The sequence below is a fragment of the Perognathus longimembris genome, chromosome 19, assembly GCF_023159225.1.
Source record: "Perognathus longimembris pacificus isolate PPM17 chromosome 19, ASM2315922v1, whole genome shotgun sequence".
Classification (NCBI taxonomy): Eukaryota; Metazoa; Chordata; class Mammalia; order Rodentia; family Heteromyidae; genus Perognathus; species Perognathus longimembris.
The window spans coordinates 23950930-23978129 of NC_063179.1; the positions used below are offsets into that span (position 1 = coordinate 23950930).

General features: G+C 37.9%; 1 protein-coding gene across 1 annotated transcript in view; it reads right to left on the reverse strand.

Moving 5' to 3' along the window:
- Plcxd3 (phosphatidylinositol specific phospholipase C X domain containing 3) overlaps positions 1-15163 on the reverse strand; it is a 116673-nt gene extending 101510 nt beyond the window's left edge. The window contains exon 1 of the mRNA XM_048368330.1: positions 14841-15163. Coding sequence (XP_048224287.1) covers positions 14841-14943 — 103 coding nt within the window. The 5' untranslated portion in view covers positions 14944-15163. The remainder of the gene's footprint in view (positions 1-14840) is intronic.
- Between the last annotated feature and the right edge of the window lie 12037 nt (positions 15164-27200).

The window sequence follows — 27200 nt, forward strand, 5'->3', positions numbered from 1 at the left end:
TTTAATGGCTAATTGGAGATAAGAGTCTCACATACTTTCCTGCTTGAACTGTGATCTTCAGATCTCTCCCTCCTGAGTATCTAGGATTACAAATGTGAGCCACTGGAACTTGGCTAAAATTAATTTTAAAGTAATATTTAAGTGTTCTTTGATGGTTATTTTTGCAAGATGAAAATTTCATCTTTGTAGGGATGGTTGCATAAGAATGTAAAATTAGTAAATGTCACATTAGTTAACTGTATACTTAACAAATGGCTGGCCATTCATAAGGAAATGGAAACGTGGAAAAAATTATATTGAGAAGTAAGTCAGACCCAAAGAACATAGGTTGCATGGTTTCCCTCATTTGTAATAATTAGAATGTGCCTATAAATTTACAAGTAAACACAATGGATTGTAAAAGATAAAAAGTTACACTTGGACAAGATAAATTAAACAGGACTCTAAAAATTCACACAGAGATACCAAAGGAGGATATTCTTAGGAGAGGATCACAAAGGCTCAATAGCTATGTTCATGTATCATATAAAATGATGCGTATCAAAATGAATTCTAAGAGATGGAAACAAGAGGGATTTTTTTTATTTCACTTTTTGTGGTTTCTTTTCTTTTTCTGTTTTTCCCTTTTTGATACTGTTTTTTTATTTCAGTACCTTTTTTCTTGTATGTAAGCTTATTTGATTTGAGGAGAGAAAGGACAGAAATGGAATAAAGAGTGTACAACTGGGGGAGGGTTGGGGAGGAGGGAAAGGGAGAGAAAAATGAGGGAGGAGGTAACAAATTTAACAAGAAATATACTCACTACCTTACACATGTAACTGTGGCCCCTCTGTACATCACCTTGACAATAAATTTAAATTTAAAAAAAAAGAGTGAACGAATTCAGCAGTGATACTCACTGGATACTATAGCAAAAATGAACTATATAATTTATGGCAGAGGAATGGGGAGAGAAAAACCTGGGAGAAAACAAGGGAAGAAATGACACTGTTCAAAACTAAATGTACTCATTATTTGACCTACGTAACTATAATCTCACTATACATCACCTTTACAATAAAAATATTTTAAATGGCTGAAATAGTATATTTGGGGTTATGTATATTTTACCACAATTACTTAAGTGATTATATACACATAAACTATTTAACTGTTGGAAAGTGATCACTGAGTCTGATGATACATTTTAGATGTTAATATTCACATTAACTTCTTATACAAATTAATAGCCTAGTAAAAATGCTATCATGACCACAAATATACACAAGATTACATGACCTAGTTTTACAGAATTTGTATTTATCATCCATATTTTAAAGGCTTTGAGTGGAATCTATCTTCTTTTGAGAAACAATCCTTAACATTACCATCCAACCAGTGGGAAAACAGAGGCACATGGGTATTTAGTGAAATATTCTAACCTAGGAGTCTAGACTTTCTGTTATGACCCTTCTCCCAAAGTAATGCTTAACATTTACATGGGGAAAGTGGGAGGTTGGAATTGAAAGGGAATACCAAAATTGAGAGACACAGGGTAAAAAAAAAAAAAAAAAGACAAGCAACTACAAAAGCAATACTTGCAAAACTGTTTGGTGTAAGTGAACTGAACACCTCAGCGGGGAAAGGGAAAGTGGGAGGAGGGAGGGGGGTATGAGGGACAAGGTAACAAACAGTACAAGAAATGTATCCAATGCCTAACGTATGAAACTGTAACCTCTCTGTACATCAGTTTTATAATAAAATTTTGAAAAAAAAAAAAAAAAGAAAGTGGGAGGTTGGGTCTTTGTATGATTTCCAGTACTTAGGTTTACTTACAAATTTATAGTAGTTATAAAGTCTGTTATTTACAACAAGAAATGGCAGGGGTGGAAGGGGAGTGAGGAACTGAATTACTCTGTTGGTGGGATTGTAAACTAGTACAACCACTCTGGACAGCAGTCTTGAGATTCCTCAACAATTCCACATAGATCTCCCCTACAACACAGTCAGACCACTCATGGATATTTACCCAGAACATCACAAGCCAACATATCATAAAGATTCTTGTGTATCCATGTTTATTACTGCACTATTCATAATAGGGTGTAGAAACACCCCAGATGCCCTACAATAGACAAATGTGGTATGTATACAAAAACTGTGTATATATACACAATGGAATTCTACACATCCATTAGAAAGAATAATATTATATCAGTTTCAGGGAAATGGTTGGACCTAGAACAAATCATGTTAAGTGAGGTAAACCAAACTCAGAGAGACCAGTGACATATGTTTTCTCTCCTATGAGGAATCTAGTTGTAAAATGCACCAAACATGATAAATTATACAGGACACTAGGGATTCACACCTAGTGAGACCAAAGGAGGGTATTCTTAGGAGAGGAACACAAAGGCACAATATCCATGTGCATCTCTTCATATAAAATGATAGTTATTTGCCATTCTTTTTTCTGCTGTTTTCATCTTGATTGCTCATTTATCCATCGTTGGGAAAGGAATGGGGCCACAGAAATGGAGGGACAAAGGATGGGCAAATGCAGCAGTGGTACTCACTAGTCAATAGGTTGAAAATGAACTATACAATTTGTGGGTGGGGATGGGAGGGAAAAACTGTGAGAGAGCAGAGGGAGGGTAACACTGTCCCAAAAGGAAAGCACTCTTTAACTTACGTAACTGTAACCTCTCTGTACATCACCTTTATAATAACTACAAAAATACAAAATGTATATGTTATTTAAAATCCTAGAATACACAGATACAGGTAGACACTTAGACACACACATACACACACACACACACACACACACAAAGCAATGTTATAAAATATTTAAATATGCGTTTCTTGGACAATGAAGACTGAAATAAATGAGCCATCTTTAAGTTATTGTATACATGAGTCACATACCTTTATCTTTGAGGAAAGTTTTTGGAAACTATTTGTTCTTCCATTTCTAGGCTTTAGGTTCTGCTATTTTCTTCTATTACCATTTTGCATTTATCAGCATTTAACAAGTAAATATTACTGTATGCACTTCTAAGTATTTAAATGGCCCTTAAGTGGGTTATTAGCATAAACTGTCTGAAGGGTAAATGGACTTTGGGTAGGAACACACATGCGCATAATATTCAAGTTCAAGGGTTGCTGCTTTCTCCCTCAAGAACTTTGCTTAAGAACAAGCTGGAATTTGCGCATCAGGCACACATCAGGGATACCAAGCTACATATGGATAATGGAATGAAAACAGTTAAAAGTCTATATTTTTTATTACAGTGCTGTTTAATGGGTCATTCTCAATAACTATTTGGCATGGAGATAAATTAATTTCATCTACTGGCATGCTAAAGTATTGTTCTTAATCTAATAGCTTTGAAAATAATTCTCAGGTCATAAATTTATATTTGTTCCTGTTGTATTTAATTTTCAGTTCATATCTCACCTTTAAAGAAATGGCTAAATCTTTCTAGGCAATTAAACAACAAACGGAATAGCAGAACAACATACTTAAATTCAAAGACTGTCGTAAAATCAGCAGAAGGAGGAATGTTTGTAGAGATAAAAAGACTGAAAATTCCTACCTAAAAAGAGAAAAGCTAGATAATCTAATTCTACACCCAAGGAAACTAGAAAAAGATGATCAAACTAAACCCCTAGTTAACACAGGGAAAGACATGGTAAATATTAGAGCAGATATAAGTAAAAGGAGAACAAAAATAAATCAATAAAACTAAGCTCATTTATTGGAAAAGACAAAAGTGACATTTAGCAAAGCAAAAAAAAAACCCAAAAGACTCAAATAAATGCTATCAGATATGAAAGAGAAGACAGAGAAATTAGAAGCACAGAAATAGAACAGATTATGAGACTAATGTGAGAGATATATGCAATCAAATCTAGAAGGAATAAATTTCTTAAAAACATACAACCTGTTAAGTCTGAATACTCCTATAGTAAATAAGGAGATTTATTCAGTAATTAAAAACCTTTCAACAAAGAAAATTCCCAAACCAGATGGCTTCACAGGTTCATTGTACAAAATATTTAAGTTGGAATTAATACTAATCCTTCTTAAACTCTTCCAAAAGACTGAAGAGTAATAAATCCTTCCAAACTGATGAAAATAGCATCATCATGATTTCAAGGGCTGACAAGACACTACAAGAAAAGAAAACTACTTGTCATATGCTGATGAATATACATGAATTTTCAACAACTTCTAGGAAACCAACTTAGTAGAAATTAAAGAATTCTGCATTATAAAGTGGTATTTAACTCTGAAAACTGAGGATAGTGAAAATGTAAAAATTAATATGTGATATGCCACATCAACATAAGAAAAGATATTGCTTTATGATCACATATATTGGTGCAATAAAAATATTTGGCAAAACTTAACATCTTTTGTGACTCAAAAAACAATTCTCAATAAATTACGTATAGAAGGACTGTATTCTCATAAAATAAAAGCCTCATATGACAAGCCCACAGTCATTCCAAATTTGAAACTTTTCCCTGAGATTAGTAAGAAGGTAACAGTGTATTCAACCAGTATTCAACGCAGTTCCATCAGTGCTAGACAATGCAATTAGATAAGAAATAAATAAAAGGCCCCCAATTTTTTCAAAAGAAGTTAAATTATGTCTATAGAATACAGAAATTTGTATGTAAAATACCCTAAATATTCACAAAATAAACCTGTGAGAAATAACAATTCAGTAAAGATGTGGGATACAAAAATCAATGAGTAATTCAAAAGGAAATTGAGAAAATAATCCCACTTATATATCATCAAAACAAAAAAAATTCTTAGAAACAAAGTTAACCAAAAAGACTTTACAGTGAAAGTTGTTGAAGAAAGATATTAAAGACATAAACTCATGGGAAACTTATGTTCATGGGTGGGAAGACTTTATGTTTGTCAAATGTCTATACTACTCAAGTACATCAAGTACAGACGTAATGTAATCCCTATCAAAATCTCTTGATATTTTTGCAGAAACAAAAAAAATACACAATGACATGCTGGTGGGTTCATAGCTGTAAATCTAGCCACTCAGGAGGCTGAGATCTGATGATCATTGTTCAAAGCCAGCCTGGGTGGGGAAGTCCATGAGACTCTTACTTCCAATTAAGCACCTCCCTCAAAAAAAAATAAATGGAAGCAGAACTGTGGCTCTTGTGGTAGAGCACTAGGCTTGAGGATAAAAGCTCAGGGCTATCACCCAGGCCATGATTTCAAGCCCCAGAAATGAAAGATAAAATGTCCAAAACAGATATGAAACTACATATGACTCTAAAGAGCCAAGATACCTTTTTTTCTTCCATTTTTGGAGTTTTTTCCCATTTATTGTCAAAGTAAAGTAAAGAGGGGTTACAGATTCATATGTAAAGCAGTGAGTACATTTCTTGTTCAAGTTGTTACCTCCTCCCTCATTTTCCCCCGCCTCCCTCTTCCCTCTTTCCTCTTCCCCCATGAGTTGTACAGTTGTTTACACCAATGGTTTTGTAAGTATTGCTTTTGGAATCGTTTGTCTTTTTATCCTTTGTCTCTTGATTTTGATATTCCCTTTCCCTTCCCTAGTTCTAATACACATATATACAGTATCCAGGATACTCAGATGAGATACAGTGATAGCAGGGGTAAAACCACAGGAAGGGAATACAAGAGAAACAAACAACAACAAAAATAAAGGTACAGTTTCACATGGCATGTTGAAAATAATTACAACAATGATATAACACTTGTTTCCATAATGTGGAGTTCATTTCAGATCCAAGATATCTTAAGAAAGAATTTTAAAAGCTGGAGGCCTCACCATTCCTGATTTCAAAAATGTACTACTAAGCACAGTAATCAAAATAATAGATGCCCAAACCCAGTTACATGAAGCATTTTCCACCATTTTATCTACAACTTTCATATTTCAGCTCCAAAGTTCAAGTCTCAAATCTATTCTGAGCTGATCTTTGTGTACAGGATAAACAGTGTCAAATTTCATTCTTTTGCATGTGGATGTCCAATCTTGCAAATACATTTATTAATAACAGTATAATTTCCTTATTGGGTGTTATTGGCAATTGAGTCAAACATAATTGTCAATTTTGCATGAATTACTTTCTGAGATAAGTATTCTATTTTTCTGATCTATAGGATTATATTCCATTGACCAATAGGAGTCGGTCTGTATCTTGCAATTATCAAAGTATAATCCAGCGTATGCAGAAGTAGGTGCAGGCTCATTGGCAGGTTTTATAGTCAGAAACTAAAAAAATGCCCATCTGTTTGTAGCTATATTTTTTCTACAAATAACATGTGGGGTAATCAGTTAGATGGGAAGGGAAGGAAATGTTGGTTTGAGAAAGGAGAAGAGTTATGAAGTTGTCACCTCAGAGTAAAGGAAAACAAATATACTAGCCAAGTGTAACAATGTTGTCTGGAATGTTGAATAGTCATTTAAAATTCATAGTCATAAATTGCTAGTGAGTTGTGTCATTCAGTCTTGTGTAATTTTCTCCAATATTTATCCACTGAAAGTTTTCTGGGGCCAGACAAGGTGGAAAGTTGAGTGTAATGGAGATGACATTTTCCAAGCAAAGAAAAATGAAAGACTCAGAACAAAGGAATTGACCTGATGAGACGAGAAAGAAGGACAGGCAGGGGGGAAAGCACTGAACAAAACTTCATATCCCATATTGCAGGATCTTGATATCCTCTGACTACCATGCACTGCTTCTTGAGAAAGGCTCAGGTAGTATATGGAAGTGTATTTAGGCCTAACTTCACTGAGGCAGCTCTGGTCCACGTTTCAGTCCTCCATAGGGAACAAAGTCACATACTGCTGGCTTCTGCTATTCCCAGCAGGACTCCACAAAGTGCCTCCTTCTCATCACCACCACGTATGCCAGAGGACAGCCCCCAGAAGCTCCACAGATGACCAAGCTTCCCAGTCACCATAGACCACTTTTCTTCTTGAAATAAACATTTCCCAGATGAATTGAGCAGCCAAAGGATCATTTATGCTAATGAAGAGCAAGCATGGCTGCTTCATAAAAGTGAACACACAGAAAGAATTCTTTGGTTAATACACAGTATTAGCTGGCATTTAAGACAGTGTTGTAAAAGAGCCATCCACTCCCAGGATGTTAATGAAACATGAGAATATAACAAGGGTACATCTAATAAATCCACGGGCCATCTGTTTCAGTACCTGATCTCCCGAGGTGACTAATCCTGGTGGCTTCTCAAGAATGTTTAACCATTTCCTCCTGCCCTTCTTTTCTGACCCATCTTCCTCTCTTCACAGAGCATAAGAAAAGCTAGTGGTACTTTAGAAAGCTTTTGGCAAGAGAATCCTATCTCAACTGTAGTAGATTTCTCCCCTTCCTTCTGATGTAGACACTATTCAGTCTTCACAGACAGATTCTAATTCTAGCTTCTTGAGCCTATTACATTGCAATGACTTATTAGGAGGTCCTTGAGTGATCTTCATGGTGGCATGTTCCCAGGTTTGCAAAAGCTAATGCTTGTGGCTCAGAAACAATCTTAGTAGTGACAAAAGGTAAGTTACTGGGGAAACCAAGTTTACCTCTTTAAGTAACAAGTGTTAAAGTGTGTGTGTGTGTGTGTGCATATGCGTGCATGTGTCTGTGTGTCTTGGAGATAGAGAGATATCTAACTTTGAGTCAGAGCACATCAATTACTCTGTGCTTTAATTCAGTGGCACCTGAGGACTTATTTTAGGTATATTAGATTATTGGGCTCTATTTTCTTTACCCTGGTGCTGCTTGTTATTTCCACTTAAAACCTGTCTATATAAATGAACTAGCACTGATGAGAAGAAATAAACTAGCTTCCGAGGTACAAACCTGCAATCCTAGCATTTGGGAAGCTGAGGCAGGAGGTCATGAGGTCAACCTTGTCTGAATAATTAGACCAGGTATTACAAAAAGAAAAAAATCACCACCATCACCAACAATCACAGAAACAGAAAAGGGAAGGAAGAAGCTTTCTAAAAACAAGATTATTTTAAGACCATAGGACCAATGACTCAAGTGTAGCTTTAGGATAGAGACATTTGGGATAGATTTTGTTCTCTACTATGCATTATTCATGATCTTAGCAGGGCCTTATAAATATGTATGTGTGTGTGAACACATATGTGTGGATACATGTGTGTATCTTTAAGTGCATTATGGATGATATTTACGTCTATTTTGTCTTACAATAATCTTTTTTAGCAAGCTAGACCACCAGTGGCAGTGATGATTTGAGAATAAAACCATGGGAGCACAGTTCCTCTTTATATACAATCAGAAGTCAGCCAGGTGCCAGTGGGTCATACCTGGAACTCTAGCAACTCAGAAGAATAAGATCTAAGAATTCAAGTTTAAAGCCAGCCCAGGCAGAAAGTTCTTATCTCCAATTAACTAACAAAAAGCCAGAGATAGCAGTGTGGTTCAAGTGGTAGAGTACCAGCCTTGAGCAAAAAAGCTCAATCAGATCCACCTGACCCTGAATTTAAGCTCCAGAACCAGCACACACATGCGCACACATGTGAATGCACGCACACACATACACACACACACACACACACACACACACACACACACACCCTAGCTAAGATAATGACTCCCAAAAGCTTCCACAAAAAAAAGGAAAGTACTGGCTTATAAATAATCCTTAAAAATATATTCAGAGATTTGGAACTACTTGGTAAGCTGATAGTATAGGAAAATTTGGGGATGAGTTGAAATGAACAATTATAAGTATGATTTTATTTTGAGGCCTGTAAGGTTTAGAGAACACTATTTTTTTGTGTCTGGTAGATCTTTATTGTTAGTCTACCTTCACAATTGTCTTCTAGATGTTATTTGTCGATACATGGCACCCAACAGTTATTTTCTTTGTAATTCGTCTTTTCTTCTCTTGGAATTAGGTGGGGCTACCATTAAGAAAGAGAGAGTAGATTTAGTGCATAATTGAAATCCCAGCCCTACGAAATCTAAGACAGAACAGTGGAGTTCTCACTCTGCCTAGTTGAGATGGTGAGACCATACCCTCTCTTGAAACAAACAGAAGAGTTAAATAATCAAAAATAAACTCTCTAAGTAAGGGTATTAAATGCTTCGTATATATAAAATATGTAACCTCTTCCATGGAAACACTGTGATATCCATTTTAGCAATTGAGGGAAGATGTCTATGTTCAAACACTTTTAGAATATATTATCAAACTACTGAAATACTAGTAAGTGATACCACATCTATACATACATATTTCTATTCTAGGTAAAATATATATTAAATGGATAAGGTATGCTTTCCATATCTTGATGATTTTCTATCAAAGGTCAGTTTTTTATTTACATTTTCTTGTGATAGTCTCCTTGTGATTATTAGTACATTTTATATCCACAGTGACACTTTTACTCAAGAGTAATATTGAGAAGCTCTAGATTATGGATAAAATGAATTGCCTGCATAAACAGCAAAAGTACATGGGTCTGTGTACAATAAAAACTAAGACTAAATGGACAGAAAATTAATTTAAGGATGTTTCCTAAATTGACATTATCATTCACCAGTCTTAGCATAGTTGAGAGACTTTAAGTGCCATTATAAGCTGATATCAGAAGGATTTTAAGGAAATGAGAAGAAAGGTTTTACATTTATCATAATGACCTAATTAGAACACTTAGGTTGCAATTAAATAACATTTGTTGCTCAAGGTGCATGATAAACTCTAATATCAGTTATCAGAAATGTTCTCAGCTTGGGCTATAAGCTATGAGACAAATATGGAGTTCTAACTTTAAGCCTGATAGTAGATTTGAACATTTATAGATAAAATGGAGAGCCCAACAGAAAGCCTAAAGACGTATATTTAGATTTGTTTCTGCCCCTCATGTAAAAAGCACTTGTAGGAATACACTAAAGCAGAGTTCTTAAGCTTCAAACTTGTATATGAATCACCTTGATAGAATATATCTTGTTAAAACATAGATTATGGCTAAACAAATCTGAAAGGTAGAATCAGTATTCTGATATTAAAGTACCTGCATGAACTTTGAGTAGCAAAGACTTAAAGGATCATTGATAGAATATGTGAAAAATCACACATACACAGAGGAAAATACTGTATAAATGCTAACATATATCTTTTTACACTTGTAGACAGTGGCTTGGGATACGATTCAAATCATCAAAAAATTTGTAGTAGAACAAATTACAGTTTAGATATTCATTAGGGGTGATGTATCAAAATATTATACCATACCCCCTAAATGTGTACAATTCTTATATAACAATTAAGCATAAAGTGGCCAAATTCCTAAATTAGTCATTTGTTTCTCTCCTATCTCTCTCTCACACACACACACATTCTCTGTTTCTTTCTTTCTTTTTCTTTCGTGTGTGTGTGTGTGTGTGTGTGTGTACTGGGGCGTGTGTGTGTGTGTGTGTGTGTGTGTGTGTACTGGGGTTGAACTCAGGGCTTCACAATCTTGCTTAGCTTTTTCACTCAAGGCTTTTCTTCAACCACTGTAGTCATATTTCTACTTCCAGCCTTTTCTGATTTAATTGTAGATAAGAGCCTCATGGGCTTTTCTGCCCAGGTTGGCTTTGAACTGTACTCCTCAGATATGATCCTTTTGAGTAGCTAGGATTACAGGTATGAGCCACAGTGTCCAGCTTTTTCCTTTTTTCTTTTTTAAAATCTAACAACACTGGAAATATAGAGGCAACACAAGAGGGATATATATTCTAAACAAATGTATTCTGTTTTGATTGATTTGAAAGTTTACCTTCCAAATCACTATCCTAACCAAAAAAAAAAAAAAAAAAAAGAAAAGAAAGAAAGAAAACCTCTACTTTTTCCTTTGAAAATTTTCCAATTAGATCCAGGCCCTGATTGGTCCTATACACATAAACAATGACATCCCAATTAAAATGGAAATAACATGTTACAAAGAGAAGAGAGAATACAACTGTCTCCAGAAATATCAGAAATAATAAAAAGGAATCCCTACAATACAATAAATTAAAAACTAACAAAGGCAAAGGGTGTAATTCTAGGCTAGATGGTTATCCTACAATGTGTGAGGCTCTGGCCTCAGTCCTCAGCATCACAAACAAAACAAAAAACATAAATGAAAGCGGACAAGAAATCACATTTGTAGAAGTGCTTAGTTTCCACTAGTAAGACTGTTTTTCCCCCACTGATAATGGCATTTTATTAAAAAGATAAGTAAATAAAATTCACAGACATATCCATTTTAAATCATTCATTTTTTATGAAGCATTCCTGAATTCCCAATCTATTATAATTACAGCAAGTACATTAAGCACCTAGCTGTTAAATCACACAGTCCTCCTGAGGTCCTAGCCCCAGGACGTTTTGGCCTATTTTTCATTATTACATGTTCAGTTGGCTGTACCAAATGTACAAAGATTTTTATCTGACAATCCATAGCCAGTTCCTCCTATAGGCTATATCCTTCCCAATTATTGAGACGATGCATAGAATGACTCTCTGTCAGAGACCCTCATTATCAAGGCCTTCCTTGCTTTGTGGTGGCTTTCTTTTCACCATAATTATAGAGTTAGAAATGTGTTTCAAAGATGCCAAACGCTCATCAGATTTGCCTTTACCTGACTTTTATGTTTGTTTTTTCTTGTTTCTATGTCTGCTTATTCTCTCTTGCCTGCTTGTAGTAAAGGGAACATCATTCATAATGCCATTATTAAGCAAATGAACATGAATGAAAACAGTGTCATCAAGGAGAGAAGGAAATGAGAAACAAGATTGAAATTTGAGTAACTGTCAGTGTGTTCTGGCAGTACTTAATTTCTTTGAAAAATAAATTGAAAGTAAAATGACGAATGCCAATTACTAACTTAAATTCCTTAGCCTAGTCAATACCAAATCATGAGGAGATTTACATGCAAAACAGCACTAAGAGATTTGGTTCTGAAAGCATTCAAGATGCAGACACGTAAGAAATAATTAAAGATGCCAGAATTGCACACATAGTGGGGCTAACACACACAGAGTGTCCTTTCCTCTAGACCTGAGTAATTTAGGCCCACTGGCCCAAGTAGGTGTCCTTATAATTAGGCAGCTGTTCACTCTTTAGGATTCACCTAAGAATACCTGAGGCTTTGGAGACAACTGAGCAGCAATTGCCCTCCAGAAAAACACTTCTGTTTTGCACCAGGCATGGTTTTAAATGGTGGAGATAATTGCTTAATTCAAGCTGTAGCAACTGGCCAAGTAAACATGTAGCAGCCAGGGAGCTATTAGCATGATTTTAAGGCAATTATTCCATTAGTGTTTAATAGTCTCCAATTAGACTCTCTGACTATCAAAGTTTGAATGTCTTTTTTTTCTTCAAAAAATATCAGTGTTGAATAGTGCAGCAGAGAGATACTAAACTGGATGTATGTGTATGTGTATGTGTATGTGTGTGTGTGTGTTTGTCTACCGAAACTTCTTTACACAACCATGGGAAATGGATTTGGTGAAATATATCATGCTAAATTTCTGTGTCAACTTCATGTGTAAATTTCTCAGAAGTATTGGGGTAAGGATGGGGACTCTGCAGGGAATATACTTTAATACTATATTGTATCACATCATAGGGCTTGAGAAACAATGGAAATCCCATTATATCCCGTTCCACATCCTCATATCTCTACAAGAAGGTAACTAGAATATCAAGGTCCTACTTTGTCCCACAGAGAGAAGTAAAAATGACCCACATCCTTTTAGTCCCAAGTTCCTTGTCTCCTCATCTTGGTTACCACTTGTTGAAAAATCTTAACATAAACCTCAAAGTTTTCTCCTCCAAAAAAATCCTAGGTTATCGATCCCTAACATCTAGTTTAGGAGTCAAACCACTGAGCTGACTGCATGTCATTTGCCTACACTCAGTTCCAGGATATTTGTGAAATGGAAATGGCACCCGCTGCTTGCTTACAGGTGACCAGAGCAGGACTTTGAAAAGTGTGGTAATACAGTAATGTAAGGTGGATTCAAATGTGGCATCGTGGCATCTCACCATGCTAGCTAGCACTGCTGTCCTGGGCTTCCTGCATATCTAGAGCAGAAATGTGGGCTCCCAGTCCTTGCCCTTCTTTTCTCTGTGTATACAAAAATACTCAGGTGAGACCACGGGAAAGTATTTGTCTAAATAAATAAATAAATAAAATAAAAATGAAGGGATGCCTGTGGAAGTGAGAGTGAAATTTTGGCAATAAGGTTGTGTTCATTCTACTGTCTCCTTCGGAAGAGCCCCTGGTTGTTGTTTTTCCTTGGAGATCTCTGGCTCATGGGACACTATTGGTTGAGGAAGGGCAAAAGATGACAATCTTGGGGGGCAGAGGCAGCATTGGACAACGTGAACCGATCGTAGATGTCAAACTAGCCACCTGAGTCATAATCACTGGAGTTATTGCTCATTCCAGCACCGTTGGTTGGAGCCTCTTGGAATTTTCAAGAATCCTATTGACCATCACCCCCACACCTTCTTTTCTTTTCCTCTTACTTTTCTGTTTTTCTTTCTTTCTTGTTTCTCTCCACTGTTAGCAGGGCCCCCATCCTGCTCCCCCCGCCCCCGACTGATGGAGAGAGAGAAGGTAGACCAGAGGGTTGAACTTAATAACCCAGCCTTGTTCTGGGCAGGAAGTGAAAGCACCCATCAGTAATTTGCCCTCCAGTAAATGTTGGAAGAATCAGGTGTGCACACTCTCAGTCCGCGTGCATAGACAAATCGGAAATGAAGTGTGTCTGTATTATCGGCTTTTATGTTGTAAACTGTCCTTAAACAACCCTTGGCTCCAGGATACCTGAGCTCTGGAATGCATTGCATGAGCTCGCGCCCCCCCCCCCCAAAAAAAAAAATCTTGCCAGGTCCTGTGCCGGTCGCTTAGATCTCTTGGTGCCTCGCGTCTCCTCCTCCCTTTGTGCAGGCTTCCCTCCTTCAACATTTTCTGGACACCAGCTCAGCCCCCTTTCCCTCACCCTGGTGGTCATCTTCCGCCCGCGCCGCCCCGGCTCTGCAGGTTGTCCTTCCCGGCGCCTCGTCCCGAGCAGCAGAACGCAAGGGTCGCCAGGGCTTGCGTTGCTGAGCCTGGAGCTCCACGCGGTTCCCACGCACGCGGACTCCGGACCCGGGCCCTCCGCGTCCACGCGGGTCACGAAGCCCCCGTCCGGCTCCCTGTGAAGGGCCGCGTGTCCCTGAACTTTCATCACTCTTGGGGAAGCGCTTTGTCTGTGGAAAGGGAGACTGGGGACCAAGAGTCACGACCGAGCCCGGCTCGCCGGGAGAATATCCCCAACCTGCTCCGGGTGCTGCCGGGGACGGACTCGGAGTTCCACGCTGTGCAGCCGATCCCCTAAAACACCAGCTCACAACTCGCCACACAAGATCCACCTATAGACTACGAACTCAACCCCCATCGACACCCCAGTTCCCACATCCGCAGGGAGAAGCCACGGGTGGGGGGCACGCCGAGGCGCCCGCCTGCCGCCCCTCGTCCGCCCCCCCCCCTCCCCAGCCTGGCGCGGGCAGGGGCCCCTTCCCGAGCCTGGCGCGGAGAGCAGTCAGTCACCTTGACTCCTGGCGTCACGCTGCCCGGAGGGGCTGGGGAGCGCCGGGCAGCCTGAGGCGATGAGGCACCGCGGAGCCCAGACCACCGCTGAAGACAAGTTTCCCACCCCGCGGGGGCAGGCGGGTGGGCAACGTGGCAAGTTCCCACTTTGTGGCCGAGAAGGCAGGGTGGGGCGGCGGGTGGCACGGGCGCCCAGTCCCGGGGCGGGCGAGCAGCCCCGGTGAGCTTACCTGGGATGGCTAAATTGGTGAGCGGGATGCTATGGATGCTGTCGGGCAGAGTTGCCATCCAGTCGGCGAATTTCAGCTCGTTCTTCCCCTGAGACGAGGCCATGGTGCGGGGTCGGCGTGCCGCGTGCGCTGGGGCCGCTCTCGCCGCCGGGCAGGCGGGCAGGCTGAGCGAGCTGCGGCCGCGAATCCAAGCGTCCCTCGCAGCCCCGCTAGAGTTTACACTCCGCTCGGCGCCACACCCACAGGATGGCGCAGACACATGCTCGGGTTCGTAATTATGCCAAACACCCTCCTCCCCGGCTCCCCCCAGGTGCCTCCGCCAGACTCCGCCGAAGCTTTTGTTCCTGACGTCCCTCGGGCTCAGCTTGCTCTCCCCGCTGCTCTCCCTCCTCTCTTCCCTCCTCCCGTTCCTCCTCCAGCCCCTGCCTGGCCTGCCTGTTCTGAGGCTTTCTTATTCCGTTCTTTTATGTGGGGTTTCTTTCACTTGACTCGCCCAGCGGCTTTGTCCCTGGTCTGGCTCTGTCCTTGCGCGTGGACTTCAAGGTCCTGAGGATGGGAAAGGCGGGCTTGCGGTCAAGGCTAAAAACCCGGGGAGACTTTGAGATGTTACCGCCTCCTGAGGAGCACACGCTCAAGCCTGGCTCCAGGACTTCCCATTCTTCCCAAAGAGCGTTCCTTTTTTTCTTTTTTCCTGAAGCTACAACAGGTTATGCCAGAGCCCACAGACCTGTGCACACAAAATGGTGGTCTTTATTCACCTGTTCGCCTAATTTTTTTTTTGTTGTTGTTGTTTTTTGGAACAGCTGGTGAATGTGGAGAAGGAGGAGAGTAGTGAATTCTAGGCGGTCACTAGTTAATTCCTGCTAACCTAACCCAGGCATTTGGTCGTAGAGAAACACTAGGTCAAGAGAAATCTGTTAGAAATCGGTCAGAAGAAAACTATCTGGGTCCCCTCTCGATTTCATGGAAGCCTGGTGGTGGAAGCCAACCACCACATTTATCAATGGGTAATTATTGCCAGCAGCATTTGGTGGAATGTGTTTGGCACCCTTTGAAGTGATCTGCGTGATGCTTTGGCAGAGACGCAGAGATATGCCTCTCTCAAGAGAAATCACTCATGGAGCCTCCCAAGAACTGTCCGGGCCCACCTGCTCTCAAATGAGAGAAAAGAGAGATGGAGTCTTCGAAATATAATGAGACCAGCAATGGCCTGAGTAACAATATATAAAGTGAACTAAAAGTGTGCTCGGCCATGGCAAATGCAGAGATGAAACATAGATGCCATTGTTGTTTAATCCAGTGGTATGTAAATTCTTCCTTTTCTAAAGGAAATGCTACTAGGCTGGGGAAATATGAAACATGACTATAATGCCTGCCATTCAGCAATCCCATTTACAATTAAAAAAGAAAAAGAAAAAGAAACATAGTGCCTGCTTTGCACAAGGATGCTGAGACCAAAGCATTTGTAACATCAACTGGGGAACTGTCGGAAGGATGACAAAGGGAGAGATAATGACTTCCCACTGAATTTTCCATTCTCCCTGTAGGCCAATCTAGGTTCAAGAGGACATAAGTAGGTCTATCTTTAAGGGGTGAGGGATTTTTTTCCCTCCAAATAAATCTTAATAACATGTGTGCTACAGGCCCACATATCCTTTTAGTTAAAATGGGAAGCTTTTTACTCTCAGGCTGTTTGTGAAGAGAACTACAATCACCACGACCTGTATACTACTGTTGTTCTCAGGGATGCCCTGAAGGACAAAGAGGGTTACAATGTTGGAGCTTAGCTGCTTCATCTCAGTAGCCTGGGAAATTTTGGGGTCATTATTAACACAGAAGAATGTGGTAAAGCTTCCAGGAAAGAGTGTACGCAAGCTCACAAAAGCAACAGGATAGGTACACTTACCGTTTTATGTCTTTCATAGGCCTCTTTAGCCTCTTAAAGTATTTTTCAAAAGTGTGAGATAACTATAGAATATAAGAATTATTTGGAGTAAAAACGTTATCCCACTCAAGTGTGTTGAATCTATGTGTCCCAAAAAGATTACAGCAAGGCATTTTTGTTTCTCTTAACAAGATGAAACCACCTGAAGTATTAAGAAAAGTTACTTCTGTAAGGAATCATGTAGTGCCTTTTGGCAAAGCACACAAAGAATCCCTTCTCTGCCTTATCAGCTTTGAATTGCAGAACTGTTAAATGGATCAGATTAACATAAACCATAACGTAGGAAAGACATAACTGACAGTTGATATTTTCATTTTATCCTTTGGCCTTGTAATCAATATTTTGGAGAATACTTTATGACTTAAATTCCCCATTCCTCTACCACCATTTACTAGATGATATTTACAAAATCACATGATATCTCTGAGGTTTGGTATAACCATTATATTAGTGAAACCCAGGAAGGCAGAACCAGTCCTACCCATCATAGTATATGATATGTTACCTGTCATATGTATCATATGATATATGTGCATGTATACACAAGGACCGTACACTACCTTTTGGTAAAACATGTATAAATATATGTATTTGGTAAGGCATGTATCATATATATGTATATATCATAAATATCATACATATCATATGCAACATGAATACACACAGACAATTTTTTTATAATTTTTATTGTCAAACTGATGTACAGAGAGGTTACAGTTTCATGCGTTAGGCATTGGATACATTTCTTGTACTGTTTGTTACCTCCTCCCTCAATCCCCCCTCCCCCTCCCCCTTTCAGAAAATTTTTAAGAAGTTCTCACATGACTGAGAACTGGCAAACCTGAAATCTGCAGTCATATAAAATAAATCATCATACCCACTGGCAAGGTACAACAAGTTGCTATCTATCTTGGACTACCTTTTGAACTCTAGTATTCTGTAATTCTACTGCTTTTATGTTTATCTCATTCAAATAGCTTTTGGAAATAAAAAGAGAAGCAATATGAATATTTACTTTATGTTTTACTCCACGTAGACAATTCAAGATAGATCAGCATCTTTTTAGCTCCACAACATGAGAAATACTGATGATTTTCCACTGTGATGTTCATCATCACCTACCTCTAAAAGTCAAACTCTTTTAACCATAAATAAAAAGAAAAAAATGACTTCTTGCAGTTTATTTATGCTTTCATTGAAACTTTACCATATAATCTATTCATCAAATTCACAAAACACAGAGTGTATAAACTCTGCTACAAATCTTGTAAAACTTGTTTCATTCCTTCATAATCCTCTTCTACCCCTAAAATCATGATGCCTCTTTGCTATGTGCTTTCACTCAATTGATAATCTTTCTGGATTGTTGAAGATATTTTTGCAACCATTTAGTGGCAAAAATTTGGATTTGGAATTTTCTTATGGAAAACAAGAGTTCATATATGACAGAAAACAGTACACATTGCAGTTAGATTACATTTTAGACTAGGAACTCTTTAAAATAATTGAACCAATTTGTTTTTTAAAACTTAGGGTTCGCTGATGTGCAGAAGTTAGATCTAAAATGCACTCTGATATGACAAAACTAATACAGGATTCTAGATATGTACACACAGTGAAACCAAAAAAAGAATACTCTTAGGAGAGAAACCCAAAGGTGCAATGCCCAAGTGCCTCCTCATATTTCTATAAAATAATATAGATACTGAAACAAACTCCAAGATATAGAAACAAAAGATTTTCTTTTAGTTTTTGATAATCCTGCCTTTACCTTACGTATAGTGTATTCACGTGTATATCTTCAGGGATGGGAGGCACAGAACTCAAGGGGAAAAGGGTGAAAAGGGTAGCAGTGGAGCTCACTGGGCATTGATGAAAGTGCACTTACAACTTATGGGTGGAGACGGAAGGGAGGGAACTGGGAGAGAATGTGGGAACAGAAGACACTGTATGAAAGGAAATGCACTTATTACCTGACTCATGTAATTGTAATCCCTCTGTACATCACCTCTATGATAACAATAAAGTAAGTTTAACAAAAACTCAAAGTTCAGAAATATAACCTTTAGAGTCAAACTTAAAGAAAATACATACAAAGGGCAATGATTAACTTTGATAAAAAAAATTAACTTCACATAATCACTGCTGATTTACTATGGAACTTCCATATCTATGAACTCCTAACCATATATTCCATGATACAACTTTTCAGTATTTGAAACAAAAAATATTTTGTACATGAAGTATGAAAGTGATATTACATAATTCTCTACTTGAACAAATTTTTGTAGGTTCTCTTCTCCAGATGATAGCACCTATGTGACAGTCAGAAATAAGCTAATGAAAGCTAATTAATACAATACAGTAACTCGAATCATCAGCTATGATAACTGAAGGTCTTAATTCAAATACATTCTCTTTGAGTTAATTACTTTGTTTCTTGGCTTTCTTATGTGAAGTAGGATTAGGCTTAGATTGTTTCATCTAAGTATAATGGCTCCTGTCTATAATCTTATCTACTCAGGAGGCAGAAATTGGGAGATCCTGGTTCCAAGCCAACCTAGGACAAAAAGTTTGTGAGACCCCCATCTCAACAACAACATAACAACAACAAAAAGCTGAGCATGACAGTACACATTTATTACCCAAGCTACTTGGCAAGTATAAGCTGGAGAATCTAAAACCAGGCCAACCTGGAAAAAAAACAAACACAAGACCCTCCTCACAAAAGTAGTTAAGTAAAATTTCTGGGGGTATGCCTCAAGTTACTGAGTATTTGACTGCCAAGTTCAAGATCCTGATTGTGAACTCCAGTGCTCCAAAAAAAAAATGAGTAAATAAATAAATAAATAAATAAACATAACTTGGGCTGGGGATATGGCCTAGTGGCAAGAGTGCTTGCCTCGTATACATGAGGCCCTGCATTCAATTCCCCAGCACCACATATACAGAAAATTGCCAGAAATGGCGCTGTGGCTCAAGTGGCAGAGTGCTAGCCTTGAGCAAGAAGAAGCCAGGGACAGTGTTCAGGCCCTGAGTCCAAGCCCCAGGACTGGCAAAAAAAAAAAAAATAATAAATAAACATAACTTTTAAGGAATTTTTTTTTCCTTCTGGTAGTGGGGAAATTGAAAATGCTATGCAGTTTATTTACAAGAATGTGTGAACTCAGGAGCTGAGAATATAACCTAGTGGCAAGAGTCCTTGCCTCCCATACATGAAGCCTGGGTTCGATTCCCCAGCACCACATATATAGAAAACGGCCAGAAGTGGCGCTGTGGCTCAAGTGGCAGAGTGCTTGCCTTGAGCAAAAAAAAAGCCAGGGACAGTGCTCAGGCCCTGAGTCCAAGCCCCAGGACTGGCAAAAAAATAAAAATAAAAAATAAAATAAAACCAGAATGTGTGAACTAAAAGCACTATCCTCTGTAGGCATACTTCTTGCTGCCTCTGTGAGCTTCTTCATATCATACGTGTGTGTACATCAGCCTTTCATCTGTCAAAAGCCTTTCTATACTAACCAACCACTCCTTGCAACCTCTCTTACCTTCCATGAATGGAAGTAAAATTTCTTTCTTCTGCACATTCATTAAGGTTTATTTATTGCTATCATGCCTAGTCTCTTTAAGTATCATGTAAGCAGAGATGGTATTATTTGATACTCTATGATACCTCCCTCCCACTGCCTAAGTCATAATAAAGGTGCATTTGAACAATTTATTTTACTTATTTATTTCATAAATATTTATTGGGTGTCTATTACATGGTCTTTCCTATAGAGAGAAGATGGGCAGGAAGTCCCTGAACTGTGAGTTTGTGTTCCAGGTAGAAAGCACCAAATGGTTGCTTAATGGTTGAATAAATAAGCAGCATGTCCACATCTTTGCATCTCTGTATAGCAAAACCTTCCTTTAATGTGTCTATTTTTAGCACATCACTGGGTAGCAAATCACCAATGACTAATATCTTAGTGTTGAACATACATTATGACAGAAAACTTTCTCGTGAAATTAGAAAGTTATCTCCTTCTTCTAACCCTTCCATTCCCTGTTGAGATATTAGAATGATAAAGTCAGCAGTGGTAGTAACATTTGGAAATAAATTTATGTACCCTTACAGATCTCCAGCTTTTACTACTATAAAACACTTGGTTCTTCGGAGCGAAGGACTTGGTAGGAATGGGGCAGCCATCATCCTCTGTCCTCTGTCCCCACCAGAGGATGACTTTTATATCCATATTGCAGAATCAAGAAGTACTGTAACTATTTTATTCATCGCTACTAAAAACTTAAGGCTACTGTATTCTAACACTCATAATAATGTTATTCCAAATAACAAGGGGAAAACAACTCAAATATCCATTGACATATGAATGAATCAACAGTTACATATATGTATATATTGTTCTGGAGGGAGACACAACAATGTCAATAACCTTATTGTCATTCAATGGTACACTTAAAAATGCCCAAGAGAGTGACATTGTTCAAAGTGCAGGTAAATATCACAAAGAAATGGTTTCACTTTGTATCACAATGAAACTGCCTCCTTTTATAAATTTATACTACCTCAAAAATAGAATCAAAGACCAAAATAAGATTATTATATGTTATGTGTTTATGTATGTATGTATGTATGTATGTATGTATGTATGTATGTATGTATTTTTGAGTGTTGGTCCTCAGGTTTGAACTCAGGATGTGGGTGCTGTCTCTGGCTTTCTTTTTCTAAAGGCTAGTGTTCTACCACTTGAACTACTGCTCCATGTCTGGCTTTTTTGATGGCAACTTGAGTCTCATAGACTTTTCTGCCCAGGCTGACTTGAAACCATAATCCTCAGATCTCAGCCTCCTGAGTAGCTAGGATTATAGGCAAGAGCTACCAGCACCTGGTTTATTATGTTATTTTTTATCTAACAAAAATGGTCATTGATTCTGGTGGACTGAAGAACTGTTTTGTCAGCTATAAATTTACTTATTAGTCTATTTTCTAGCCAATAACTAACCAGGACAGACCTTATGCTAGTTGACTTGGGCTAGAGTTGTGAGATTTTCTCTGATTTATATGCTTACAGAAAGTGATGAGAGAACAATTCTATAATTGAATTACCATAAATGTCATTTAGAAGAAAAAAAGGCTAGATTAATTTTTTATTTGGAAAAGAAGGAAGTCACTTCACAGAGCAGGATAACAGTGCATTATTTCCATGGCATAAACTATGTTCATGTTTTATCTGACATGATTAGAAAGTGTTATGTAATTTTTCTTAATTCAGTAAGTTACAGAGTGGAATGTATGATATTGATGTTCCAGAAAATATTTATGTTAAACAGGTGAATACCAAAACCCAGCTGATTATGCATGCAGGAGAGCTTCTCCCTGTCAGGGATAACATTTCTCTTTCTCATCAGTGGGTAGAACGGCACAGATCTAAGTTTTAGAGTTTCCAAGAGTCCTAGGCTGTTGGTGATGAGGACATGTACTTCCCTTAAGTGATGATTTCATGTATACTTCATCGCACAAAAAGTTGCTGCAATGAAGTAATGCGATTCTGTGCACAAACTTATTGTACATGTATGCCGTGCAAAACCTTTTGTGTATTCTTAATATGCTCAAATCACCTCACAACTACACCAAAACAATTCTAATCTCTGCGGCAGAGTAACTCACTCAATTTTCATTTTCAGTCTCTTCTTGAAAATCCCAGAGGCAATCATCTATATCTAGAGCTGCCTGACAGGCACGGGTAACATTGGGGGGCACATTACAAACCCCTAGAGGAAGGGATTCTGAGAGGAAAAGTCAGATAATGAGCGCTCAGTCTAACCTTAGTCCTAGAACTGCAGATAAGCCTGTTGCAAGAATGTGCCAGAAATATGAAAGTGTTGGAAAAAGCAGGACAGGTATCTGGCTGTGCGGGAAGCTTTGTGCACAGACAAACAAAGAAGAAATAGGATTTTGACTTTTTGTGCTTATTTGTTCTCTAGCTATTTGTCTAGCATCACGTTAAGACTAGAGATTTCACAAATAAAACCTTGACTTTAAATATTGCAAGCCATTTTCATTCTGTATTAAATCTTTATTTAAAACTGTGTAGCCATTTGATTCTTACGTATGCTTTTCTTTGTGTTGTTTTAATCATAAAAAAGACTAAAAACTTGAAGCTACTCTTTTTCACACTTGCTCTCATCAGCTCAAATGTAAACATGTAATGCACAAAAGCCACCACATCCCTTTTATTTGAAAGGGTAAATTTCACATCATTGGTAACATCCTCACATTTGTGAATCAGCGTGTTCCTATAGGACCACAGGAGCCCTCTCAAAAGATTTTTTGAAAGAGATTTTTAAGGGTAACAGTTGAAGAGAGCAAAATAAAGTAGATTTAATTTTTATTCAGTCCACAAATAAAGTTACATACAAAGGAAATTATTAATATTTTTCAAATACATAAAAAATAAAGAATAATATAACAAACTGCCCAGGTGCTTGTTTGTTTAGTAAGAAATAAATTTTAGGGCTATTGTGGCTCAGTTACATACTCCAGATGCCAGTTGCTGTCCACAACTCTAGTGCTGAGCACAGATTCTTAGTTTGCCTTAGATGTGTTTATCAAGGCCTTTTATTATAAGCCTATGACTACACTATTATAATGTCAGTACTCACATTATAGTTCACAGGCACAGCTGACTTTTGATCTTGTGTTTTTTAAAAAAGTTTTATTCATTTTTCAAACCCCAAAGAGGAAAGAATGGTTGGTAGATCTCAACATGTCTAACACCCAGAGAATAACTATCTTGTGGGAAATATTTATTTTTACATATTTATATTCTAGAGTCGATTATGTAGAAATAAATGTCATGTATATCATAGTATTCAACCCATACCCTTTAACATTTTAAGTTTATAATTAGTGATTTAGGGAAAGTCACCTCAAACTTTTAAATCTCCACAATAAATTGGCTGAAATTATTCTGATTTGAAAAATTGATAACCTAAATATAATATTAAGGTGACACTCTTATTTACTACAACTTAAATGTAGGGAAAATATATACAATGTTTATCATAAGGAAACTGTAGGGCTGGGGATATAGCCTAGTGGCAAGAGTGCCTGCCTCGGATACACAAGGCCCTAGGTTCGATTCCCCAGCACCACATATACAGAAAACGGCCAGAAGCGGCGCTGTGGCTCAAGTGGCAGAGTGGTAGCCTTGAGCGGGAAGAAGCCAGGGACAGTGCTCAGGCCCTGAGTCCAAGGCCCAGGACTGGCCAAAAAAAAAAAAAAAATGGGATAAGGAAACTGTACATATAATCTAAGTCTTTATGAATATAGACCACTCCACATTCAAAGTAAACATACATTCTACTTAAAGTCCAGTTTGTTTACTTTGGGGAAACAGTATGGGGAAAACAATCAATTTCGGTGTATCCAAGTGTATAGTTTTAATCATTGCTTGTATTCTGAGTGATTTAAAGTTTTTTCTTTTCTAATGGTTGAACTGTTTATGTTTTTTAGCTGTTTGTGTTTTTAATCACATTTACCCTTTTGAAAATAAGCAACAAACAGACCTAGACTTCCCTATGTTGACTAAAGCCAAGCAGCCACCTGACTAATAAATTCCTTTATTATGTGTCATATTTGCATAATACATTGTATTCTTTTCTGTTTTCCATATAGGTAATAATGTGATTTCATTCCATCACTCCTTGTAACATTTGACAAAATACTGAGAATATACTTCAGACATCTATGTAAATACAAAGACTTTTCACTGTTATAGATGAATGGTATATTTTTTAAGATGCAAGTATGTATTCTAACATTTATCTAATATCTACACTGAGTGGTAAATGTCTTTAATTGGTACCAAAGTACCTTTGAAATTTCTAAAAAGAGCTTGCAGATAAATTTGCTTTTTCCTACATTGCGGAAGGTATTCCAATATTTATACTAATCCAAATAAGGACAAATTGCCATTAATAGAAAATGGCATAGGAACAGAATTTTTTGTCCCCATCAAAGACAATTGTGTACCCAGAAGAGATTAAATTCCAGAACCTATCATGAAATCACATACAGTTGATAGAAAGCCCAAGAGAAGACTACAAACGTCTCAGTTCCTTATTTTCCTACTGAGGGATTCGCATTTGTAAAGCACAGAGAAAGAGACTAGGACAGGTGAAAGGATAAACTACAGAAGAAGGGCTGGGAAAATGGCTTAGTGGCAAGAGTGCTTGCCTCCCATACATGAAGCCCTGGGTTCAATTCCTCAGCACCACATATATAGAAAACAGCCAGAAGTGGTGCTGTGGCTCAAGTGGCAGAGTGCTAGCTTGAGCAAAAAGAAGCCAGGGCGTGTGCTTGGGTCCTGAGTCCAAGCCCCAGGACTGGCACCAAAAAAATAAATTTAAAAAAAATAAATTAAAAACTACAGAAGAAATGCCCATATATACATGGTTGTGAGAGGAGGAAGGTATAGAGTTAACTCCCTAAAATATAAAACTTGTAAGCATGTAATCCCAATCAGTAATTATGACTGAAAACCCACAAGTTAGGGCCAATAAAAAGAGACACACTTCTCAAAGTGAATACTGATTTGTAGACATAAGAGTCCTAAGACTAACCTGGACTTAGCATGAAAATTTAAAAATATGACATTCTTATGGATGATTAAATAGTATGGCCATCTGCAGACTGGTGAACAGCAGAAGACCATTCCAGTATGTAGTGGCCAATGTCAAGGAAGATATAGGCATGATGGCAAGTGCCTGTAATCTCAGCCTTTGGAAAGATAAAGAGAAGCAAGAGTTCAAAGCCAAGGGGAAAGAAGGAAAGAGTGACATTGACCAAGAACATTGTACTCATAACTTTTCTTATGGAATTGTAACTCCATTGTACAACTACTTAGTGATAACAAAAAATGTTCTTTTAAAGAGTTCAAGGTCAGCTTGGGCTACACAGCAAGTTCAAGGGCAACATGAGATACATAGAAGAAATCTTTAGCAAAAAGAAAAAAGAAGTCTGAGAGTATATCTCAGTGCAAAGGAAAAAAAGGGTTTGACCCTAACAATGACTAATAGTAGTAGTAGTAATTTATAGAAAAAGATGCACCTGAATATTACCATATATTTTGTACAATTATAAAACTCAAAGTCTTCGCACATGAACATTATTGTTGTTATTTCAGTAGTACAACTGGAAAAAAATCATTACTCTTATTCATGTTTTTTTTTTTGTTTTCTTCCCAAGTATCGAAAGTCTTAGATGTGGTTTTGAGAAGAGACTGAGGGTTTGATAAATTCAGTGTTAGGAAATAATGGATTTGAATTGACTGCTGCTCATTACTGCTACAATAAAGGGGATGGGAAGACTTCTACAAAATAACAAAAAATGATAAACTAGATTATAACAAAATAACTCTTACAAATAGTAGCAAGATGATGTGAAGGAAGTATATGTGTAGTATGTTCAACAATCAATTTGATAATGGGATATATGCTAAAGTTTATTGCTACAGAAGAAGAAATGTACCCACTGCCTTATGTATTAAACTGTAACCCCTCTGTACATCACTTTGTAAATAAATAATTATTTTTTAAAATTTCTAATTTATGTGGGTAGATTTCAAATAAAAATAAGTATTAGTAATTCATGTGATACATTGGTTTTACAATAAGAAATAAATTTTTTTTTTTTTGGCCAGTCCTGCGGCTTGGACTCAGGGCCTGAGGCACTGTCCCTGGCTTCTTTTTGCTCAAGGCTAGCACTGTGCCACTTGAGCCACAGCGCCACTTCTGGCCGTTTTCTGTATATGTGGTGCTGGGGAATCGAACCCAGGGCCTCATGTATATGAGGCAGGCACTCTTGCCACTAGGCCATATCCCCAGCCCCAAGAAATAATTTTTAAGTCTCTATCACTATTAAGAAAGAGCATGTATGGGGCTGGGAATGTGGCTTCATGGTAGAGTGCTTACCTAGCACACATGAAGACTTAGGTTCCATTCCCCAGTACCACATAAACAGAAAAAGGTGGAAATGGTGCTGTGCCTCCAGTGGTAGAGTGCTAGCCTAGAGCAAAAGAAGCTCAGGGACAGTGTCCAGGCCCTGAGTTCAAGCCCCATGACTGGCCAAAAAAAGGAAAAAGAAAATCAAAGAATGAACCATTTAAATTAACTTATTGATAAGCTTGCATTACCTGATTACAAGAAAATAGACTGGAAAAGGAAGTTGAGAAAAGAAAAAAAAAACAGGTTAGAGGTTGTTTTTATTTGGAAAGATAAAGGGTGAGGGGCAAGGACTATAAAATAAATCCTACACTATTTTGAATGTTCTCTACAACCAGAAAATTAGGAATTTTGAAATCATTCAGCTAGTAAAATTATTAAAAATTGGCTGATTAATTTGGACCAAGATACCA